This window comes from Ciconia boyciana, chromosome 9 (genome assembly GCF_034638445.1).
Source record: "Ciconia boyciana chromosome 9, ASM3463844v1, whole genome shotgun sequence".
Classification (NCBI taxonomy): Eukaryota; Metazoa; Chordata; class Aves; order Ciconiiformes; family Ciconiidae; genus Ciconia; species Ciconia boyciana.
The window spans coordinates 7,359,315-7,376,047 of NC_132942.1; the positions used below are offsets into that span (position 1 = coordinate 7,359,315).

At 47.1% G+C, this 16,733-nt stretch overlaps 1 protein-coding gene across 1 annotated transcript in view; it reads right to left on the minus strand.

The window, feature by feature from the left end:
• FAT2 (FAT atypical cadherin 2) overlaps window positions 1–10,297 on the minus strand; it is a 50,905-nt gene extending 40,608 nt beyond the window's left edge. Inside the window, exons 1-2 of the mRNA XM_072873033.1 lie at window positions 7,033–10,297; window positions 6,264–6,578 (exon numbers count right to left, since the gene is read on the minus strand). Coding sequence (XP_072729134.1) covers window positions 6,264–6,578; window positions 7,033–10,297 — 3,580 coding nt within the window. The remainder of the gene's footprint in view (window positions 1–6,263; window positions 6,579–7,032) is intronic.
• Window positions 10,298–16,733: the final 6,436 nt, after the last annotated feature.

Consider the following 16,733-nt stretch of genomic DNA (forward strand, 5'->3'; position numbering starts at 1 on the left):
AACCGTTTCCACTTGTTCTCTGGGATTATTCTTATTTGGCACCAGCCGCTGCACTAAACATTTATTTGATGCCTTTACAATCATAAATCAACACTCCTTAATGTTTTATGACAAGATGATTTGAAAGACTCTGTTTGCATGTATGTAATGGATTTTTTTTCTTCTCCCTAATCTTCCTTTTGACATCTCAGCAGGTGAAGAGGACTCAGCAGTGGCCTGAGAGAACACTGGCTGAGGAGCTTTTGAAGATCTCCCAAGCTTGTGGGACGCTGTAGGGCTCCAATAGCAGCAAAACTCTCGATATGCGTGGAAATGCTCTCTTAATGGGGGCCTAAAGAAGGAATTGCAGCAGTGGTTCACTGATGCTCCTGTCCACATTGCCAATAGGTTGGCTAGGACAGGGGAGCAAAGCCTAAAACTCCACTACCGCAGGGGGTGGTTCGTAAGTTTGGCCTAACAAGCCCACAGGACACATAGCTCGATATTGACAACAGAGCCACCCAATACCTGTGTGCACATTGGGGATATTTCTAGTCTATTGGATTGCAAAATTCTGTTGCAACAGATGAATACCTTGTTTGCACTTGATTACTGCATGCCAGCTGATGGAAGGTAACTTAAACCACTCTGAAGTGATTATTTGGATTTGCCTGGCCACACCCTGAAATTCTTTCATGACCTAATGATAAAAATGAAAGAAAACAGGATCATAGCTGAGCTTTCTAGAGCTGGAGAAGAAGGACTGTAGTGAAGGCAGATGAACTGGAACTTAATGACTATCTTAAATGTCTGTACCACTGAAGATGCTCAGATCTCCTGGGGAGTAAGAGCTGACTGTACTCTCTATCACAGACCTGTACCATATCCCAGCTGGGAGTCTTACCAGATGGCATTTTTGGGTTTAGCTTCATATCTGTTGAGCCACAAGTCAAAGGGTTGGCTTCTCCTTCTGACCCCAGGCAAACTCCCTGTGTCCCTTTCCCTGTGCCCAATCGCGGCTCCCAGTTCCCCTCTCCAGAGCCAGTTACCACTCTGCCTTGAGATCAGAAAGCTCTTGTGGTTAACGGTTAATCACTCTAATTCCCCTATGGAGCCATGGTGCTGTGTGGCTGCCAAGATGCACAAAGTGCCAGCAGTGTTCACACGGCAGCTGAGCACCCAGAGACAGGGAGACGGGGACCAGACGTGGTGCTCAAGAGAAGCCATCTGGAATTAATGCATATTTTTATTTGTTGCTACTTGGTTATACACCTTGTGAAGCCAGAGGGCTAAAATGGAAGTGGAAACTGTTATTAAAGGGGAACTGCAGTCAGCTTTCGTGGCCTGGGGTAACAGTTCCTCGGTTCTTTCTGCTGCCACCTACAAGGACCTGGGAAGTGCACGTTTAGTTTTTAATGAGAGTGTTTTGTCTGTGGATGTGCACATGTGCAAGTTATCAGTGCAGTCCCTGCCCCTCTGGAAAACACCAGCTAGCCCATCCCACAGGACTTGGAATTGAGTGGGTGTCCTTCATTTTTTTCTTGTATGTGGCCCTGAAGGTTTCTCCTGAGTCCTAGAGACTGAACAAAACTGTCGAAGGTCCTAATTGCACTTGGTCAATTAGCCAAGCTCTGCATTCACCTGAAGGTCCAGAAGCTATCCCTTCTGTTGCTTGCATACAGACAGGCACAAGCTCTGCTCTTGCAGCCTATCTACACACAGCAATGGGAAAAGATCGTCTGTAATTCTCCCGCTTGCTGCCTGCAAAGGGGAGAGAGGAAAGCTGGTCGTGTTGGAACAGGAGCAGCAGAATTAACAGTGCATTGTTGTCAGGGAACAAAAAATAATAATAACTTCTGCTGGCAAGAGCAGGGCTGGGGTGGAGGTTGCTGGCCCCCTTCCCTCGCTGCAGGGAAGAAAATCTAAGATAGTTAAAATAACCAGAATCAGGTTTGCAGGTATTGGGGCTTTCACAAGAGCCTGAGAGGGGAAGAAGTTGTTCTCCTGAAATCCTCTTTCTGTTGTCTCACTGTTGCTTCCATTTCACCTTCTCTTCTCTCTTCTCCTCTTCCTACCACCTCCCCTCTTGTTCTGACCCTGCTTTGCACTACTCCGTGCTCAGCTGGAGCCTGTGGTACGTTGGCTCGGGGAGCAGCAGTGCAACCATCCCTCAGGTTTAAAGAAGAGGCTGTGTCTGGATGTCCTTCCATGCAGAGAAATGCTGGGAACCACAGGCATCCTGGGGAAGCCCATGGACTCTGACACAGCAGGAGAAGGATCAGAAGAACAAGCACTTGGTAAGGGCTGGAGATGAATAGTCCAAGGTAAAAGGATTCTCCAAACAGCCTTTCAGCTGGATGAAAGGCTTCATCCTGAGTCTTCCTGCCACAGCCTCCCAGTTCCTCCCAGTCCTGTCTGGGCTGGAACCCCCTTCACACCAGGGACTGCAAACCCTGCACAAAACAAGCTGAAAACATTTCCAGCAAAAGAATACCCCAAACCCTACTATCTGCCCATCTCTCCATGTATCTATCTATCTCTTCTCCCACAAACACTGCTCTGCACCAGCTGCCAGGCTGGGCTGGAGAGATTCCATCGCCGATGGCAGAAAGCTTTCATCTCACTGCGCAGTTTTATTCCCTCTTCTCATTAGCCTTTCATTTATTTTCCCTCTTTTTTTCTCCACCCTCTTTAGGGAACTGAGAGCTGGAAGAGCTTAGAGCCCTTCTGTGGTAGTTCAGGGATGCTGGAGGAGCCAAGCCCTGCTGAGGGACAGTTATCACCGCCATTCCTGTCTCCTTGCAAGGCCTCAGGAGGAAAAGTCAAAGGGCCTTGCTGGGTATGTCTCCACTGGCCAACCCACCCCTGTGTCAAGATACTGGATCAAACACAGAACAAGCCAGCTCCGGGACCAGAAATAGGTTACTTGCAATAGTGTGGCACTGTGCCTCGAATAATTATTCCCGGCTATTCCGCAGGGTTATTCTGGGTGTAGACGTGTCTGTTGTAACAGTAAATCAGGACCTTAATTCCTATTAGCACACAGGATGAGAACAAGTTTCCTCTTCTCCTTCTGCCAAGGGGCTCCTACCAGGAGCGCCTTGCCTAGGAGAGACCCAGACTGACCTCTTGTGCTCTGGCTTATTTCAGTGCCAATATGACTTTTTTATTCTTTGATGGCAGTGTGGGATAGAGGAGAAGAGGTCTCAATCACAGTCTTCTCCACATGTAGGAGCCTCCCTTCTCATCCGAGTGCTGGAGGAACTCCTGACACATGCAGATTATCCTGTCCTTCGCTCAAATCATGTGACTAAAAGCAGCAGCCTCTGTGGTTTCCTCTTGAAACTTCAATGTTTATCATTGCATAATGTGACAGAGATTCAGCTTCATCACAGATAAGCAGCTCTGCCTACTCAAACTCTTTTACTGTCATAGCATTTGGAATTGACCACGGAAGGAGTATTGGCAACCTGGATCATGTAGATCTCTGGCATTTCAAGAACTAAAATATTTCTGCATCTTTTTGTGATTGTTTCCTTTAGATAGTGAAAGAAGAAATGCATTTGTGCATTTGAAAAACAAAGGACATGTCCTAACTAAAAATCTAGAATAAGCCTCAGTGGTCTAGTAGCACTACAGTGCTCAGATACTTGCAATGCTTTCTCTATTCTCCCATTCAAATGTAAGTCATGTGATTTGCCCAGGTGGCCAAGAAAGCCAATGGCATCCTGGCTTGTATCAGGAATAGTGTGGCCAGCAGGACTAGGGAAGTGATCGTGCCCCTGTACTCGGCACTGGTGAGGCCGCACCTCGAATCCTGTGTTCAGTGTTGGGCCCCTCACTACAAGAGAGACATTGAGGGGCTGGAGCGTGTCCAGAGAAGGGCAACGAAGCTGGTGAAGGGTCTGGAGCACAAGGCTGATGGGGAGCGGCTGAGGGAGCTGGGGTTGTTTAGCCTGGAGAAAAGGAGGCTGAGGGGATACCTTATTGCTCTCTACAACTGCCTGAAAGGAGGTTGTAGTGAGGTTGGGGTCGGTCTCTTCTCCCAAGTAACAAGCCATAGGACATGAGGAAATGGCCTCAAGTTGCACCAGGGGAGGTTTAGACTGGATATTAGGAAATTTTACTTCACTGAAAGGGTTATCAAGCATTGGAACAGGCTGCCCAGGGAAGTGGTTGAGTCGCCATCCCTGGAGGTATTTAAAAGACATTTGGATGAGGTGCTTAGGGACATGGTGTAATGGTGGTCTTGGTAGCATTAGGTTTACGGTTGGACTTGATGATCTTAAAGATCTTTTCCAACCTATACGATTCTGTGATTCTGTGAATACAACCCTGCACTGATGTGAATGACCAGGAACTGAAAGACCAGCAGTTCATCTTCCAATGCTGCACTACCGGGCTGAGACCAAAGATTGTATTTTTATTCTACTTAATGGAGCAACTATCATGCCCTCCTCTGCAGAATGAAAATATCACAGGGTTTCCAATAAGCTGCCTACAGCCCTGAAATTTAGACAAGCTGTGATATTCCTTCTGACAGTAGTAGCAGATGACTTCTCTTTAGATACTGTAAGCATGAGGATATAAACTGCTCAGTTTATGCCAATGTTTGCAGGTAATTATTTATTCTTTTGGGTGACATGCAAGTAAAACAACTGATAACTGAATCCTCATCAGGCTGGGAAGCAGGTCCTTAAACTACCTCCAAGCTCAGGGTTTAAAGAAGAGACCTCCAGCAACTGTCCAAGAGATAAGATCAGCTCATGAGTTTCTTACAGGACTGACAAACTTATCACTCTTCACATGCAAATCACCTGACTGTAGAGAGAGATGGATAGGAGATGACTCATAGACGAGAGAGCTTTTTTTGTCTAAGATGGGAATTAAAGGGTTGGCTTCGAGGTGAGGTGTCTCATTAGCAAATGTTTAGATTTTGCTAGTGTTGCTTGTTTTACCATAAAACACAGCAGTCTTGGAGAATGGCTTTGTAGGGCTGCACTCACACTGGGGTTTGCCTGCAGCATAGAAAAGGCTGAATTTGCTGCAGGGTACATGGGTGCAAGCTGGAGCTCAGCAGATGAGAGGAGCTAGCCTGCTGTCCTGAGCCATTTCTGGTCCACATAGCATTGAAAAGGCAGTGGTCTTCTAAAACGGGGCCTCTGAAGGCACCTCTCCATGGAGATCAGCATTTGTGCAAGCTGTGCATGGGGCTGAGTTGTGCATAGTCATTTGGACTATGTGGGAAAGTTGGATGCAGAGCAATGCCCTGACCTGGCTAAAAAGCTTCTGAGAGTGGAGGTAGCTACAACTGGGGGTAGCAGTGGTCATTTAGCTGACATCTCCAAGTGTGTCTACATGCTGCCAAGTACAGACACCCTATGAATCTCTTGCAACCAGAAGGATTTCAGTGTAACGATTTCTTTCTAAACACCCCCCTCCTAGCCAGCTGTAGAGGACTGCCAGATAGCCATTACACCACAGGTACCACCTAATTGAGAGCTGCACTAGCTTTTTTCAATACATTCAGCTCCTTTCTCATCTGAGAGCAGGCTTCTATCCCGCTGCAGTAGGTGAACTGCTTTTATCATCCGCAGGAGATCAAAGTCATGCAATTAATCCTCTCCCATACGCAGGCTCTGTGCCCTCCCTTCTCTCTTCTCCCAGGAGCTGATGGAGTGAAGGGCTCGGCACAGTTTTCCTTGCCAGACTGGCCCAATGTCAGCTCTGCTGGGATAGTTTGAGGAAGCTGTTTACACAAAACATCAGCAAGTTTTTGATGGCTCTGAAAGATCTGGTAATTAATCCTCAGATGAAAGATACAGTCTAGGAAGATGGCAGAAGAGGCTTACTACGCTTACTACATAAATAGTGCCGGAGAACGGGTGGAGCCTTTAAATGCAGTGGGATTCATTTTTATTAATCCTGCCTTGGTCTGTCTCAGGAACAGATAGTCACCTCCAGAAGGGTGTTTCCTGGCTCAGGCTGTACAATAGGGCAGTTGTTTATAAGGGGGAGGATTAAAAGCAACTGTTTGGTTCTGTTTAGGGCTTTGAAAGTAGCACATTTGTGTCATTCTAAGAACCATCTGGATGCAAATAGCAGCCCTCAGGTTGAGGGTTTCAATCCTTAGCCTCCCCACACAATGTATTTGGAGACTGGGACTTTTGCTGCAGAAGGAAGGTGTGACGAAGGCAGCTGTGTGGGCTGTTTATATTGAATATGTAACATCCTCTGGGCACTTGGAAGCCTCAAAAACAGATGCTGATTTGGGTCAGTCTTACCTGTAATGAGGTTAATGGTGAAGAGTCCTTGAGGATTTCCAGTCAGGATGTGAAAAGTCAGTTTTCCCTCTGAGCTAGAGTCTGGATCTAAGGCATCAAGCTGAAGGACAGATGTGTTCGGTGGGGAATTCTCCATCACAGAGGCATAGAAGACAGGTCTGGACATCTGAGGTGGGTTGTCATTGGTATCGGTGACTTCAATATAAATTTCAGTCACAGAAGACAGAGGAATTGTTCCCAGGTCAAGAGCTAGCACTGTCAGCCAGTAGTGAGACGTTACTTCTCGGTCGAGTGGTCCTACAGTCCGGATGGTGCCTAGAAGAATGACAGAAAGTGCTTGTGAGGGATTTAAGGAACTCAGACCACTTTGTCCTTAATGCCAGACCAGTCTGTGTCTCTAGTCTGCTTCCTGGTCTTTGCTGCAGATATGAACTGTGGCACCAACCTTGTATGGCTGTGAGATTGTGTGGAAGGTGAGGGCTTGCTTGTGCTGAGGGTAATTTGGTACACAAGTGAAAGGGAAGACCTTGGTATTTTGGGAGAGGGCAGACATTGATTTTCCATTATTTTAAGGAGACAAACCCTGCTTGCTCCTCCCCAGATACAGGGATGCACATTGAACATCCCTGCACAAGCAAGAAAGATTTGAATGCATGGAACTTTGTAAATAGAGAGAATATAGAAATGTCCTATTCGGTCAAAAAGTCAGGCTAAACACAGCATGCAGTTTAAGCCTTTAAGGTACACCATTAAACTAAGCTGTCATTACCTGTGTCCTTTTCAATGTGGAAGACGGACAGGCCAGTGCCCTCTCGGAGGAAGTATTGAACCTCTCCATCTTTCCCCTTATCAATATCTTTTGCTGTGACCATCATCACTGATGTGCCCTCAGGGCTGTTCTCCTGCACCCAGCCTTTGAAGACAAAGGAGGCAAAGCGTGGTGGGTGCAAGTTCTCGTTGACATCAAGGATGTTCACTTCCAGGTGGCAGAGGGAAGAACGAGAGAAGGGCTTCCCACCGTCACTGACCTGCACGGTTAGATTGTAAGAGTCCTTCTTCTCATAGTCCAGCTCCTTCTCCAACCGGACTGCCCCGGTCAGCTTATCCACATGAAACACCATCTCCTCATCATTAATGAGGCCGTACCTCACCTCACCCCCAGAGCCGGCGTCTGGGTCAAAAGCCTCCAGAAACAGGAGAATGGTTCCCACGGGCAGGTCCTCTGGGACCTTCACACTGTTGAGGGCTGGGAGGCATTGTGGGGTGTTGTCATTTACATCCTCCAGAGTCACAATGAGATCTGTAACAGAGAACAGCTGGTAGCCTGTTTTGGGCTGGTCCCTAGCTTCTATTTTCAGCACATAGCAAGGCCACAGTTCTCTATCCAGGGCACCTGTAACTGTCACTTCTCCAGTGATGCTGTTAATGGTAAACTTATCAGTGGGGGTTAGGAAAGAATATTTTATTCTCCCATTGTCATCTGTATCAGCATCTTCTGCTTTCAGCTGAGCTATTGTTGTCCCTGTTGCGACGTGTTCTGGTATTGTCACCCAGTAGGCACCTTGTGGGAATTTAGGAGTGTTATCATTGGTATCCAACACATTCACAGCCAAGAGCTTCCAAGCTGATTTTTGTGGTGTGCCAAGATCGTACACAGTAATGTTAAGAATGTAAAAGCTGGTTCGTTCATGATCTAGAGGAGAAAGGACTTGAAGGAGACCCAGTTCCAGGTCAATGGTAAAGCAACTGTCATCATTTCCATCTGAGATCACATAGACCAATTTCCCATTAAAACCAGTATCAGGATCAATAGCTGAAAGGTCAGCAATAGTTGAGTTGATGGGAACAGTCTCTATGATATCAATAGATCGTGGAAAGGTGTCATCAAACTTTGGAGCATTATGGTTTATAAGGTGCAAATTCAGAGATGTTTCATCATCCTGCCCGTGGCCTTGAGACTGAGACTCAATGGAGTGTATGATAGTTTCTGTCAGCTGTTTCAAGACTCCTGTTTCCTCACACTGCATTCTGACGGGGAGACCTTGGCTGACCACAGTGATATTTACAGATGTTGGCAAAGCGTAGTTCTCTCCATCTGTTGCAGTTATTTTCAAAGAGTAGAAAAGTGGCTGTTCAGAAGGAAGATCTCGCAGAGATATTCTGAGGGATATTACTCCAGAGATGGGATTCAGTTCAAAATGCTGTAACTCATTGCCAGACTTGATTTCATATTTGATATGCTGCAGCTCATCGCTGTCAATTGCAGAGACTGTGGCCACAGGGTTCCCAACAGGAAAGTCCCGTGGGATGGTGCCACTGCAGCTTGCCTTCTCAAACACAGGAGCATTGTCATTGACATTGCTCAGCATGAGAGAGACGTACACCTCCGTTTCATGGCGGAAAGGTGAGCCCCAATCTGATGCCCACACTCGCAGATGATACCATCTCTGCATCAACTCATAGTCCATTGACTTGGAGGTGGAAATGATGCCAGAATAGGGGTCAATGACAAAGGGAACCGATTTCTGGTTGGCTATGGTGTAGGTGACAAAGCCATTGTCTCCTTCATCTTCATCTGTAGCCCTTACTGTTAAGACACTAGTACCAGGAGGAACATTTTCATCAAAGGCCCCACGGTATGAAGACTGACTAAAACTTGGAGCATGATTGTTGCAGTCAGTGATGTCAATGACAACAGTTGTGGATGTGTGACTGTTAACGGTTGTAACTTCAAGTTCAAAATGAGACTGCTCATGGAAGTCCATTGCTCTGACTGTAGTTATCAGTCCAGTATGAGGATTGATTTTAAAGCTTGTGCTGTCAGGAGTAGGTCTCAAAATATATTTAAGATTTGGGAAGACTGGTGTGATCTTCACCATAACAACTTGGCTTCCAGCTGGGGAAAATTCACTGAGCTGGACCCGGTACACTTCTTTCTCAAATCTGGCAGAGACATACTTGGAGGGAGGTATATGGATAACTCTAATAGGAGAGAACAGTGGTGGCTTGCTCTTGTCCTTGGCTTGCAGACTGAGGTTGAAACCAAATGGGTAAAGTAGCCAGTTGACCTCTTTGGTTGACACAATCATGAACTCAGTGCTCCCAAAGTAGGATTTGATGGCTTTGAAATGTCTTCCCGGATCTCCATCCACAAAGTCAACCGTATCTATCCCTGCTTCTGAGTCACCACTTTCTACAGACAGAGTTGCATAGAGAAAGTCTTCGGCTGAGTCAGGTGCTGTCACCTTCACCGAGGAGATAGAGGGGGGTTTCCTGGCAGATGGCTCCACTTGGATCATGAGACTAGCGAGGTTCCCAAAGCCATTCCCCTCCGTGATCTTTCTCATTCTGTCCACAGCCAAAACTTGCAGATGGTGTCTGCCTCGATGGGTGCTGTTCAGCCTACCTGTGGTCATAACTGCTCCCGTGGTGGGGTGGACGGTGAATAGGTCGGACTTGGTGTTGAGGGCATAGTAGAACTCAGCGTTCTGGCCGGCGTCAGCGTCTGTGGCACTGAGTGTGCTGACCACCGTTTTCAGAGGAATGTCTTCTCTTATGGACACTTTGTAGGAGGGGGGTGAAAAGAGAGGTTTCAAGTCATTTCTGTCCAGAATGTGGATCAAGACTTTGGCCCAGGCTTCATAGGCAAAGGTGCTCTCTGTGGCCTTGATTATTAACATATAACTGTCTTTGACCTCCCGGTTTAAAAGTGCTGTGTTGCTGCTCCTGGTTCTTATTCTCAAGAAGCAGAAATCCCCGATCACATGCTCCTCTGTTTTAAAGAGACCAGTGTTGTCTCCAGAGGCTATTCTGTATCTGATGTCCCACTCAGGGTCTGTCTTGTAAATACCCATTTTGACATAGCTCTCCACGTAGGTCTTGGGGGCTGAATTCTCATAGATGGTGGCATTGTAGAAGATGTGGGTGAAGTGCAGAGGGGAAGTGTTGCCTTTCTCACAGCTCGCCTTGTGGACCACACAGTGCATCAGGAAAACAGCAAAACTCAGGAAGTGCCTCTTGATAGTGACTTCCATGGTATGGTGTCTCCTTGGGTCCTGCAGGGGTTAAAGGAAGAACAATGGTAATTTTTATTAAGGCCAGTATGTTAGGGGAAAAGTCCCCATGAGCTCAGCCTCACCGCCCTGCTCTCTCTACCCTGACACTTGGTGATGTGACTGTTATCTCAGCTCTTCTTCCCTTGTGTCCCAGTGAGAGGCCTGTCCTCCCACATCCCCATGCTGGCTCAGGCCCATTCACATTCTCTCCTTCAATTTTTGCCCTTGTAGAAGGCAAAATGTGAAAAACCATGCAAAATGCTCTGATCAGGCTGGCTTCCTATTCTGCGAACGATCTCTCCCTCCCTTCATTCTGCCTTTTCCCTAGTCAAACAACATATTGGAACTCCCCACCCCCAAACCAAACCTCACTTCTGTTTTGTTTCTCCATCCTCCCTCTCCATCTTAACTTCTCTCTCCACACAAGTTCTTGCAAAATATTTTCAAGAGGCAGTAACAAACTGTGACTTGATGCCTCTGCCCATGGCTTGTCTTCCCTTTCCTCTCCCCTTTCTCCAGCAATCTGTTCTCCTTCCCCAGCAGAGATGCCCTGCTATGTTGTGCAAATTCCTTCTGAATGGCCAGCTCTGCAGCTTTTTGACAGCTTTAGCTCAGGTCCTAGTCAAGTTGTATCTCAGTTATCGCAAAGTTCTTCTAATTCGCAAGTCTGACCCTGGCTGCCTCCTCTGCATTGCTTGAAAGAGCAGATTTCTAGCAAGACACTTTGACCATGTCACTTTTAGCCATTGAGTAATCTCTCTGGTTCCTTCCTTCTCACGGCAAAGCCCCAGGGTCAGGACTCCTGCAGAGGATCTGCCATCCATGACCACCCGCCGTCAGCTTCCTTCTCTAACAACTCCTGAACATCTGCAGCTCCATGAGTTATCTCTGTGAACATGGTGTATCAAAGAAGGAACTGGGGAGCACATATGTGATTAACAAGGCTGTAACTTTATTAGTGAGCTTTGCAAAGCTTGTTAAAGGATCAAGGCCTGTTCTTTTCAAAAGCTAAGTGTGTGCTGCTGTGTGTGCATTTAGGGGTTGAAACCAGGGATAAGCTAAATATAGGTGCATATATTTCCCCTAGATATCCCAGGAGATCTATATCTAGAACTGTTTCTTCCTCTTTTAAATTTAAATTATATATCAAGTACTTGCCAGTCATTTGGCACATTCCTAATTTAAACAGGGAAGACTTGTTTTTCCAGACAGTTTTTCAGGACTCATCTCTTTAAAAGCCAGCACTAGTTCAATTTATAAGTCAAGTCAAATGTTAGGAACAAATTATTGGAGCCTTACTAACAATGTGTGTCATATTCTCTCACTGAGATAGCTAATTACCAATAAATACAAAGCTGTAAATTTGATACTCCCTTCAAATCCCTTTTTCCTTGGTAAACAGATGCCAATCATCCAGCAATCTCCCTGCTGTGGTTATTCCTTTTTGAAACAAATAGTCTGAAGCTGAATTGCAGCCTATGTCACTAGGAAGCAAAACTACCAGAATTTGCAGAGAAGCCAACACTATTTGGATTTGCCATAACTGACAAATTTTAGACTCTTTTTTTGATGACATCATTTCACTTCTAGGAAATACAACGTAGTTCCAAATGCACAGCAAATGAAAGAAAATCTTGGAGGACAGGGCTAGGTGATCCAGAAAGGCATGTGGTTCCTTCTGAGAAGTTGAAAACCATGTTCTTAAAAGCTCTGCTTGTTACTTAACAATGCTTAAGAGTTTTGCAGCATGTAGGGACTTGCCTAGAGCTGCTCCCTTCCAACATTTTCAACTGCTGAACCTTGAAAGAAGATGTATGCGTGCTGCATGCGCGTGTGTCTACTAGGACTGTGGAGCAGGAAAAGTCATATACAATTCAGAGTAAAATAAGACAACAGAATAAAACAGCAACAAAAACCAGTGCTATTCCATGAACAGCAGAATTAATGAAGCCGATCGCTTTGTATCTGGGCTAATTGACATTTTAATTGAATTGTACTGAAATGGCAATGTGAACTCATCTCTTATAAGACATCAGAGAACCCACAAGGCAGAGATGTTATGAACTCCACAACCACAAGAAAAGCTGGAGCTAGAGCACATGCCTTCTTGGGCACCAGCAATTCAATATGGGAGGATAACCTTGAGCAAGGAGTGGGTTTTCTGGCGTTTAGCAAGATGCAAATTTTCTTCTGAATCTCTCCTGGAATGTCCTTAACCTTACTCTTGCCTGTAGATTTCCTGACATCTAAGAGGGCTTCACTTAGGTTGGTGTTTTTTCCTCTGTGGGGGCATTAGCAGGGTTTTACTCCTCTGTCCAGCTAATTATTTTGCAAAACCTGTTACGACCTCATATTTCTGAGAGCTTTGCCCTGAATTACAAGCTGGGCTGAAAGCAATCAATGGCTTCAGCAGTTATTATGAGGGATGAAGAGTAACTATTTCTGCTGGAAATAATCTGAAACATTGAAAGGCACAGCCAAAACTTAGGGAGAATTTTCTAGGAGGCATCACTATCAGCTTTTGAAGTCTAATAGCTTCTCTTTGTGGCAGGACCCATGCCCAAAGCCCCAACATTAGCACAGAGAGCCTGTCGTGTCCCCTGACAGCAACGGCCTGTGCTCTGCAATGTGCTATTTGACCTTTATTACTGCATGTGCATCTGCTTGGACAATAACTACACCAATATTGCTGGGAAAATCCTACCACTGTTTGTGCAGTTCCATGCAAGCCCATGTTTGCCATATCTTAGTTTATCCTTTGGTAAAAGAATGAGATGGAGAGGGTTGGTGACACTAGTGTCCTTCAAGAATTGGCCTATTCCAGTTGAGTGTCCTGGGCTCCCAGGAGAGCTCACAACTTCCCACCCCGGGACTGGAAATCATCAGCTACTACTTGTAGCCTGGAGTTTCTTCTTTAGCAGGTCGCACTGGGAAACAATGGCACACTGGATGTTTCTGTTTCTCCAGCATGGTTTTACTGTAAGTTGAAGAGTAATAGGTCTCCGAGGAGATAACTGTGCAGCCCCTGCTCTGTCTGCTGTTTCTGGGATCATTTACACCACGTTCACAATGCAAAACCATCCAGAAGTGGGACTGGGACATTTCCAAAGGCTGTGGTGAAGCTCAACAGAAAAATGGGGCACAGTGCTCTGAACAGAGGGCAAATCTGGTTAACTACTGCCTTGGCTCAGCTCCAGGGAGAGCCCCATTGAAACCACCCCTGGAAGGTGTCAGTAACGAACTAGCAGAAACAAGGCAGGTTTCTGTCACTCTTGTACTGTGGATGGGAAAGCTGTGTATAATGTGAAAATGGCATAAAATCAATTTACTACCACTTAAAATCCCAGAGGGAGGTGGGAGCTGGGCTGCCAAGGAGGAGCAGCACTGCAAAGCTCAAGGGTCCTTGCAATGGAGTTCAAGGATCTCCATGTTGAAACTGGGTGAAATCAACTGCGCCCACAACAGATTTTTCCTGTACATTAGGAGAAATATTTTTGCTGTTTTTCTGAGCTGCGCTACCCCATGTCCTTGTGCTGACAGTAATTAGTGCATGATCCATGGGACCTGTGGCAAGGGCCATACCCACTTCAGGGCTGCCAGATCAGCGGCAAGCATTAAACACTTAAACACCCTCACCTGCCTCTGGTCCCTCATCTCATGGGATCTGTTATTTCTACTCCTGAAAGCTTTCTGCTTCTCTCTTTCATGGCTCCCCTGGGCGCAGACGCCCTCCTGGAGCTGGTTGCATGCGGGGAGGCAGATGTGCTGGAGAAAGCCCATTGGTGGGATGGAGTGAGGCAGGTAAGGCATACTCCTGACTGAGGGAAATACCAGGACATCATTATGTGGTGATTCAGCCTCCTCTCCTAATTGCCAGGCAAGGACCAGAGAGCCTTGAGGGGCTTCACCCTCAGCCCTGCAGATGCAAACTCCCCGCAGAGCGAGTAAACACTCTGTGTATCTCTAATGAGGGTCTAAGCGCGTGTCTAAATTTAACACCTAAATTGTGATCCTCTGTCAAAGACATGCCCAAATCTGTTAGTCTGAAATGAAGGAACATACACAGCCCTGAGGTTCAAAGTGTGTGTGTGTGGAGGCCATGGAGATGGGTGATTTGGGGGATTGGTGCAGGGCACAGCTACTCTGGCTGGCTGGGGCATGGTCTGGGGGGCCCTCCCAGGGGTCTCCTGCGATGTGTGGGCTGCTGTGTTTGTCAGCCATATTACAGAAAAGTGCTGCAGCCTGCCAGGAAGCAGGTGTGGCCCTAGCCCCACCTTTTGATTCTCTTCGAGGAGCATTTAAAAGCAATAAAAGCCCAAAACACAAAACAAGGTGAGTGCTGAGTGCACCAAGAGCAGCATTCCCCTTGCTGGCTGTGGTGGAGGCTTGGCCCAAAGTTTTGAGATCAGAAGGTTAGAGAAAAATCATCATTTTGATGGGAAAATAAGGACAACTCTTGCCTTATTGCTCTTTTGCCAGCACGCTCCCCAAACTCTCTTCCTCTTTCTTTCTCTCTCACTCCCTCCTCCCCCCATTCTCTCTCCCTTTTTTTCTTCACTACAAGAAGCAGTCTTCCCCCCAGGATAGGTACTGATCAAAACCATCCCCAAGCACATCAACGTCTTTGTTGGAAGCTACAAGCACTAGGAGCTGGGGGAGGAAGGGACATCTGCTTGGTTGTTTGAATAAGCAATGATGGGGCGGTTTAATGGTGGATCTGAATGTCAGTGGTCACTGGGGAATAGAGATGAGAGCAAAGGAAGTAAATCATATAAGATGGTGTGTACAAGGCTTTGGGAAAGTGAATAGGAGTTGGGACTCTGTCTTCTGCTGGTTTAAGTGGTAGCTGAGCAGAAGGGGTTCAGCTACAGTTAGAGCAATATCCTTACAGATGTCTGCCAAATAGGGTTGGCAAGGCACAGATTAAAAGGTATGCTTCTTGTTCAGGTGTTGAGCCAGGTCTGTGGGTTGTTTTGATTCCCAGCACTGAAATAACCCATGTACACCCTGCGTGGGGGCTGGGCTGCTTGGTTAATGTTTGCCGTCTCCTCTGCTGCAGCAATGCTGGTGGGAATTAGATCCTTGTCCATTTGGTGCCTTGCTCAGGTTTGGTGAGTTCCCTGCCGGTCACTCACAAAGCCAGGCCTGGCCGGTTTGAATTCTGTGGGGAGACGGGTATTTTTTGAACTGTTTTCTTGGACTTTAAAAAACAAACCAAACCATCTCTTCCCAAGCCATGGCACAGAGCTGTTCCCATGATCTCAGCAGCATTTCTCTGAATGGGATGCTGAACTCAGGCTAGCGGCTGGCGCTGTCCTTGGGGATCCTGCTCCTGCATTTGGTTGTGCAGAGTCTCCACTTGGTTTTGCTGCAAAGCAGAAGAAATGTGTCTTGGAGGTACTACACAAAGCCAGAAAACTAATGAAAAGAGCCCCTGAAGTTACAGTGTTTCCTTCCTCAATGTATCTCGGGGTTTTCCAGTGCTTGTGGATAGTTTTTGAAGGGCTGATGTTCACAGGACCGTGTCTTGCCCTGGTCTGCTCGGGTGATGTGTCCATGTGGGTACAACTTTTTGCTGGACTTGCAGATTCCACCAGGGCACAGCCAGGCTGTTCCTTCCTCATCTCGTCTTTTCAATCTCCGAATGACTTGGATAGACCTTTGGAAATTGTTTCCAGATTGCTAGACAGCCTGGAGCAAGGTGGCTGATCGTTTGAAACCTGGTGCGCATGCCTTTCACAACCGAGGTCTACCCTTGCTCAGAGTGACCTGTGAAATGCTGCTCCTGTCACGCAGCGAGTGGCCGGTGGGCAGTGCCCGGACCCTGTGCCATAACGATTTCATGGTTCAGCTCTATTCCCGGTGATAAAGTGGCTGCGTGCTGACAGGGTGGGCTGTACCAGGGGCTGCTGAGCCATAAAGCCATAGAAAGCCATGGGATTAATGAGTGTAATGCTGGTGTGTGGAGCAATGACTCTTGCTTGGACCACCTGGCATGGCAGGAGGTCACACACAAGTCCTTGAGCAGAATGGATACAGTCCTACAAGCACCACGGAGATGCTCATCCCATCATCTGCTAGCTGGGCCAGGCCAGTGCTTTAACCCTGGGGAGCTTGGACCAGCAGCCTCTAAGGGGTGTTGGAGGAACAGAGACTCTCTTGAAGGAGTTTGGGGGAGGCCTGTGAGTCACCGACTTGTGTGGGGCAAGCTGGGCCCCAGGTTGGTAGACCAGGCATGGTGCTGGGACACCATTTTTCTCTAGTCAGGCTGCATTGCTGCAGGGGTTGGTAAAAAATGCTTCGTTCTGAGACAGCGCTGCCTTCCCTGGGTCTAGTCCGCCGCAGCCAGTGGACCTGCGAGGGGTCCTGCTAGGACCACTGTTTAGGGCTGACGGCGAGAGTGTGGTGGGACAGT